The sequence below is a fragment of the Siphateles boraxobius genome, unplaced genomic scaffold (genome assembly GCF_051911475.1).
Source record: "Siphateles boraxobius isolate OS27281-9 unplaced genomic scaffold, OSU_SipBor_1 310, whole genome shotgun sequence".
In the NCBI taxonomy this organism is placed as follows: domain Eukaryota; kingdom Metazoa; phylum Chordata; class Actinopteri; order Cypriniformes; family Leuciscidae; genus Siphateles; species Siphateles boraxobius.
Window position 1 is genome coordinate 2,501 of NW_027508932.1, and position 7,500 is coordinate 10,000.

General features: G+C 48.5%; 1 protein-coding gene across 1 annotated transcript in view; it reads right to left on the reverse strand.

Annotated features, from left to right (window-relative positions):
• The window catches only part of oat (ornithine aminotransferase), an 8,837-nt gene that overhangs the window by 289 nt on the left and 1,048 nt on the right, over nucleotides 1-7,500 (reverse strand). Inside the window, exons 2-8 of the mRNA XM_077194076.1 lie at nucleotides 6,052-6,276; nucleotides 4,303-4,527; nucleotides 4,126-4,221; nucleotides 3,543-3,670; nucleotides 1,100-1,222; nucleotides 330-458; nucleotides 1-258 (exon numbers count right to left, since the gene is read on the reverse strand). The exon at nucleotides 1-258 is cut by the window's left edge and continues 289 nt beyond it. Of these exons, the coding sequence (XP_077050191.1) occupies nucleotides 133-258; nucleotides 330-458; nucleotides 1,100-1,222; nucleotides 3,543-3,670; nucleotides 4,126-4,221; nucleotides 4,303-4,527; nucleotides 6,052-6,265 (1,041 nt within the window). The 5' untranslated portion in view covers nucleotides 6,266-6,276 and the 3' untranslated portion in view covers nucleotides 1-132. The remainder of the gene's footprint in view (nucleotides 259-329; nucleotides 459-1,099; nucleotides 1,223-3,542; nucleotides 3,671-4,125; nucleotides 4,222-4,302; nucleotides 4,528-6,051; nucleotides 6,277-7,500) is intronic.

Genomic DNA, 7,500 nt, shown 5'->3' on the forward strand with positions numbered 1-7,500 from the left:
CACGCGCTCATACTCGCACGCGCTCATACTCGCACGCGCTCATACTCGCCACGCGCTCATACTCGCACGCGCTCATACTCGCACGCGCTCATACTCGCACGCGCTCATACTCGCACACGCTCATACACGTTCTCACACACACACCTCCAGAGCAGCGATGGCGACGCGGCAGGCCAGAGGATTTCCTCCATACGTGGATCCGTGTTCTCCGGGTTTGATGGTCAACATCACCTCATCATCACACAGAACAGCAGACACCTGAAACACACACATATCAAGAAGTGCTTCCTATAAACCATGATACGTGGCGATGTGTGTGTGAGACTCACGGGATACACTCCTCCTGATAGAGCTTTACCCAGAACCACCACATCTGGTCTCACGTCCTCATGATCTACAGCCAATCGGCGACCGGTGCGGGCCAGACCGGTCTGAACCTCATCCGCGATGAACAGAACCTGCAACACACACACTACTGAGTTAACAATACACACACACACTACTGAGTTACAACCTTCCGGTCTCGCTCTTGAATACGACACTGAAGTGACTTAAACTGCAGTTCATCGACTGGCCACTAGAGTCAGACTGAGACTCAATCCCATTAACCCCCATGTTAAAATGCCCAATTTTAGAGCAGGAAAAACATGTTTAGAGCCTGGTGCAAAGTGTTTGTGGTCTATATCGCTTATTTTGCCCTTCATGACGACTGTGAGGGGGGTGAATTTTTTATAACAGCCGTTTAAATTATGTTAAGCCTTAGAGTTCTGCATAATTAAGAGCGTGACCACTTGAGTGACAGGTGGATTGCCGCTGATGTCATTACTAGCCGTTTGTCTGCTAGCGTCTCGTCACCTCAGCTAATCCGCCTCGCTGCACATGTTCTTTATCCAGGAGTGACGCGCGGCCAAGATGGCGACGGCCGGCTCCGCCCACTTTGGGCTTCAAAAACACTCTTCAGAAACATTACGAGTGACGTCATGCATACTACCCAAATATGTTTTACAGTCTATGGTTAAGACACTAAGACATATTCAGAATGAATGTCTGATCGGACTGATCAGTGTGTATGAGAGAGAGAGTGTGTGTGTGTACTTGCATTGTGTTTAGTGCACAGTTCCCGGACTTTAGTGAGGTAACCAGCATCAGGAACGACGACACCTGCCTCACCCTGGATGGGCTCCACCATGAACGCAGCCACGTGTGGATCCTGCAGCGCTTTCTGTAACATACACACACGATTAGGAAGAACAGGTTGAGCTGGTTAGTCACAGGCTAGAAATAATAGCAGATTTGCTGTGCTTGTTTGTAAGGCTGCACAATTTGGCCCATTTGTTTTTTATTATAAATAATTATAACCATAAAATAATAATTAGTAATAAAGCTGCTAGTAGAAATTACGGGCCCAAGCCGGTGGCACCGGCTCGGGCTCTTCATCGCTGCTCGCAGCTATATTTATATATATATATATATATACAAATGGTTTATCTAAACCCCCTCCCCCCTCACACACAGAGACACAGACACATAGACATAGACACACAGAGAGAGAGAAAATGACCACATTCAAACCAAAATATCTGACTTCCTGTTGGTCGGAGCTAATGACTGTAAATTAGAAAGTTGTCCGGCTTGATGAGAACAATATATGTACGGAGTTTTGTTACTGTGGGTAAAACTAACCCCCCCAATTTTGTCAAAATAATTTAGAAAGTGACACTTCCTGCTGCCAGTTGGTGGCGCTATAACTTTGACTCACAATAGTCACATCCATGTGATCGGCCTCTTACCACGGACACACTGCTGGAGTTTCATCAAGATCAGTTAATGTATGCAGAAGTTATAAGACTTTGTGTTTCTCTTTTCTCACCATAATTTGTTTCCTCGCCACGGCCAAATCGTTCGAGATATCAAAAATCCGTCCGCAATTTAGCATCCTCAATGTCTTGACTTCATGCACACCGAGTTTGCTGACGATCGGATGCAATCTCTAGGAGAAATGTTTCAAATTCCAAAGCATGCGTTTTCCAAACAACCCATAATAGCCGACTTCCTGTCGGGCTGGCGTAAAACTTAGAGCACGAAAGTTGTTCGGCTCGATGAGATCTATATGTGTACCGAGTTTCATATTAATTCATGCAAGCGTGTTTGATATATGGACCAAGTTTTCAAACCCCGCTCCAGGGGGCGCTGTTGAGCCCCCCTGCCACGCCCGGGTACCAGCTTCAGCCCGCCCCTGATGGCCGCGGTTTCTGACATTTGTCCAAAGTTTCAAGAGTTTGAGCACGTTAAGGGCCCCAAAAGCCCCTGAAACCTTGAAAAACAAGAATAAAAGCAAATCTCACGTACACACACACACACACACACACACACACAGAGACGCAGAGGCAGAGACAGATAGGGAGAGAAAATGCTTGAAAAATCCACATTCAAAGCAAAATATCTGACTTCCTGTTGGTCGGAGCTAATGACTTTAAATTAGAAAGTTGTCCGGCTTGAAGAGTACAATATACAATACAGAGTTTTGTTACTGTAGATAAAACTAGCCCCCCCACCTTTGTCAAAAGGGGGCGCTACTGAGCCCCTGTACCACGCTCGTTTCTGAAACTGTGCACATGTCTACTAGGTAATAAATGAGATGTGTCTGTCGAGTTTCATGCAATTTGAAGAATTTTAAGAGTCTCAAAAGCATCCAAAAAGAATATTAAAGTTTGATGCGTTGCCATGGCAACATTATTTAAGATATCAATAATCCTTGCACAGGTCTACATCTGGCGTGTGTTTACATTATACAGATGAAGTTTGAAGCAAATCGGAAAGTGATGCACTTCCTGCTGCCAGTTTGTGGCGCTACAACTTTGACTCACAATACTTACAGCCATGTGATAGAAATCTTACGACGAACACACTGCTGAAGTTTCATCAAGATCAGTTAATGTATGCTGAAGTTATAACACACTTCCTGTTTCCATTATTCGCCATAAATTTGTTTCCTCGCCACAGCCAAATCGTTCGAGATATCAAAAATCCCCTGGCAATTTTTCATCCTCAATGTCTTGACTTCATGCACACCGAGTTTGGTGATGATCGGGTGAATTCCCTAGGAGAAGTGTTTTAATTCCGATTATGCGTTTCCAAACAACCCTAAATAGCCGACTTCCTGTTGGGCTGGCGTAAAACTTAGAGCACAAAAGTTGTTTGGCCCGATGAGATCTATAAGTGTACCGAGTTTCAGATTATTACATGCAAGCGTGTTTGATATATGGACAAGTATTCAAACCTCATTTCAGGGGGCGCTGTCGAGCCCCTCTGCCACGCCCGGGTACCAGCTTCAGCCCGGCCTTGATGGCCGCGGGGTTTTGACCCGTGTGCAAAGTTTCAAGAGTTTTCGAGCACGTTAAAGGCCTTAAAAGTGCCCAAAAGGTAGTAAAATAATAAAAATAAAAAGAAGAAGAAGAATAATAATCCTTAGGAAAACAATAGGGCCTTCGCCTCTTCAAGGCTTGGGCCCTAATTAATGCATGCGCTAATTGTGTGTGTACCTCCAGTGCAGTGATGTCATTATACGGGACCAGCTGGAACCCGGGCATGAACGGGCCGAACCCCTCGGAGCTGCTGGGGTCTGTGGAGCTGGAGATTGCAGCGAGTGTACGGCCCCAGAAATTCCCCACTGCAGGACACACACACACACACACACACACACACACACAGTCATGAAGGTCAAACCAAAAATTATTCAGACATCAGATATCATTTTTGATATTTGTTCACTAGTGTATGCAGGACAGTATAAATAATGTATCTAAGTGAGGAGAACAAAATAAAGTAAACTGTGACATATAATACCCAAAAAGTCTTCATACAGTGACTACCAGTAAAATTTGGGACCAAAAATTATTCAGACACTTTGACCTGATCATGTTTTGCAAGTCCCTGTAGAGGGATTTCTAAAAAAAAAAAAACCTAAAAAAAAACTTTGCAATGGAAGTGAATCAATCAAAACTATTTTTATTCTAGAGCTGCTGTAAAGCCAAAACAATCTCTGTTACTCTCTCTCCTATTATCAATATATGAAACAATATATATTGGTAAAAGCGCTGTATAAATGAAGAAGACTCGACTCACTTGCGAAAACAATCTTGGCCTCATTCTTCGGGACGCCTTTGACAGTGTAGGCCCACTTACGGGCAAGTTTACAGGCCGTCTCTCCGCCCTCCACACCTGAAACAAACACACACACACAGCGTCACACACTGTGATCGTGGATCAGCACAGGTAGTGTGTGTTCGGGCTGAGGCGCACCTGTGTTCATGGGCAGGACCTTGTCGAACCCGAACAGGCCGGTGATGTACTGCTCGTAGGCGCCCAGCTGGTCGTTGTAAAAGGCTCTGGATGTGAGCGTGAGTCTGGAGGCCTGAGCCGTGAGCGCTGAGATGATCTTCGGGTGACAGTGACCCTGGTTTACAGCGCTGTACGCGCTCAAGAAGTCGAAGTACCGGCGGCCCTCCACGTCCCACAGGTGAACTCCTGCAACGGCACACGTCAGGTCAGGGCTCTCACTTATAAAACTGTGTAGGATCCTTGTGTGGAGTGAGGCGTGTGGAGGGAGGCGCCTGGAGTGTGGAGTGTGGAGGGAGGCGCGTGGAGTGTGGAGTGAGGCGTGTGGAGTGAGGCGCGTGGAGGGAGGCGCGTGGAATGAGGCGTGTGGCGTGTGGAGTGAGGTGCGTGGAGTGTGTAGTGAGGCGTGAGGCGCGTGGAGGGAGGCGCGTGGAGTGTGGAGTGAGGCGCGTGGAGTGAGGCGTGAGGCGCGTGGAGGGAGGCGTGTGGCGCGTGGAGTGTGTAGTGAGGCGTGTGGAGTGACGTGTGTGGAGTGTGTAGTGAGGCGTGAGGCGCGTGGAGGGAGGCGCGTGGAGTGTGGAGTGAGGCGCGTGGAGTGTGGAGTGAGGCGCGTGGAGTGTGTAGTGAGGCACGTGGAGTGTGGCATGTGGAGTGTGGAGTGAGGCGTGTGGAGTGTGGAGTGAGGCGGGTAGAGTGAGGAGTGAGGCGTGTGGAGGGAGGCGTGTGGAGTGAGGCGCGTGGAGTGTGTAGTGAGGCGTGTGGAGTGAGGCGTGTGGAGTGTGTAGTGAGGCGTGAGGCGCGTGGAGGGAGGCGCGTGGAGTGAGGCGCGTGGAGTGTGGAGTGAGGCGCGTGGAGTGTGGAGTGAGGCGTGTGTAGTGTGGAGTGAGGCGCGTGGAGGGAGGAGCGTGGAGTGAGGCGCGTGGAGTGTGGAGGGAGGCGTGTGGAGGGAGGAGTGTGGAGTGTGGAGTGAGGCGCGTGGAGTGTGGAGTGAGGCGCGTGGAGCGTGGAGTGTGGCGCGTGGATTGTGGAGTGAGGCGTGTGGAGTGAGGTGCGTGGAGTTTGGAATGAGGAGTGTGGAGTGAGGCGTGTGGAGGGAGGCGTGTGGAGTGAGGCGTGTGGAGGGAGGCGCGTGGAGTGAGGCGTGTGGAGGGAGGCGCGTGGAGTGAGGCACGTTGAGGGAGGCGCATTGAGTTAGGCGCGTGGAGTGAGGCGCGTGTAGTGTTGAGTGAGGCGCGTGGAGGGAGGCGCGTGGAGGGAGGCGCGTGGAGGGAGGCGCGTGGAGGGAGGCGCGTGGAGGGAGGCGCGTGGAGGGAGGCGCGTGGAGGGAGGCGCGTGGAGGAAGGGGTGTGGAGGGAGGCGCGTGGAGGGAGGAGCGTGGAGGGAGGAGCGTGGAGGGAGGCGTGTGGAGTGAGGCGCGTGGAGTGAGGCGCGTGGAGTGAGGCGTGTGGAGTGAGGCGTGTGGAGTGAGGCGCGTGGAGTGAGGCGCGTGGAGTGAGGCGCGTGGAGTGAGGCGCGTGGAGTGAGGCGCGTGGAGTGAGGCGCGTGGAGTGAGGCGTGTGGAGTGAGGCGCGTGGAGTGAGGCGCGTGGAGTGAGGCGCGTGGAGTGAGGCGCGTGGAGTGAGGCGCGTGGAGTGAGGCGCGTGGAGGGAGGCGCGTGGAGTGAGGCGTGTGGAGTGAGGCGTGAAGTGCACAGTGAAGCGTGTGGTTGGTTACCCTCGCCTCGCTCCAGGGCCACGGGCAGCGGGTGATAGTTGTGTGCACCGTAACGATCCTCGCGAGCGAACACCTCCTCTGACGTCAGCTGACGCTCCTCGTGTTTCACTCTGGAGGCCGCGGAGGAGGATGTGCGCGTCCCAGAATGCACTGCACGGGTAAGGGCGGGCGTCACTCTGCCCACGCCTCTTATCAGACTCTTCATGCGGTTCATGGTGGATTGTTCTGAGACAGAGAAACAACATAAGAGCACTTATTACAGTTTAGTTCAAATAAAAAAAATATAAAACTCAGTTTAGAATCGAGCTGCCTTGCGTTATCGTGTAATAAAACAAGTTAACTTCAGGGTTTCATAAATTAAATACAATTCACTGTCTATATTCATGTTCCTGATGTTATTGTGAATGACTCATCAGAAGTGTTATTCTATTATACACATTATTATATTATCCACTTTTCACCATCAGATCAATTGCTCATGGAGAAAATCAACTTCCACTCTGTTTACCCTCATTTTAAAATACCGCTTGATGATGCATATTAGAGTCACACCACTGACATTTTCCAATGAATTTGCATAATTATCAGAACAGGACAGTCTGCTTCACTTGCCAAAACATCACTGACATTACAGAGAAAAACCAAATCATCATATTTAATATATCCACATGACGAATATCCAATGTGGTTTGCTATTGGCTGATCTCATGTGAGTGACAGGTTATAGCCCCGCCCCTCGTCATCAGAGAAGAGAAGCTGCAAGAGGAACTTTTTCTGATTCAAGATTATACAATAACGATGCGCACCCATAAATCCCACAGACAAGAGTTACAGATGTTGATTTCATGGGGACTTTAACTCTCACTGCAAAACTGGAAGCTTTAGGTTCTGTTCACACAGACCGGTTTGTTGAATCATGAGTTTTTCCATCGACATTAATGGATGAAAATACCTTCATCCCTGTTTTTGACAGCAGTGTGATGTTGATGAAGTCACATGTCCTCTGGAGCGACAGCATGTGAAAGAAACTGATGAACAGACAGAATCCAACAAACCATCAGGTGTTCCTCATTCAGAAGCAGATCCGGGCTTTTCTACTCATAATACTGTTACATTAAAGTTCAATTATTTCATTTTTCAATCGCATGATCATGTCTAGAGATCGATGTTCTGATAGATAATAGAAAGAACCAGAGAGAAGCAAACATCCAATAAACACACACTCACTCACAGCCCAAAAACACACCCCATCAGACCTACACACATGTATATAATGTTCCATTTCTAAGTTCAGTTCAGTTGTTATATGCTTTCTATATTATAACCTTTTTATTTATTTAATATTAACATTCTTTATTTATTTTATTATTATTGTTTTATGTTATTATTTTAGCAATATCTATCCATGAATACATATAATGTAGTCTTTTTTATTTAGTTTCGTTATTA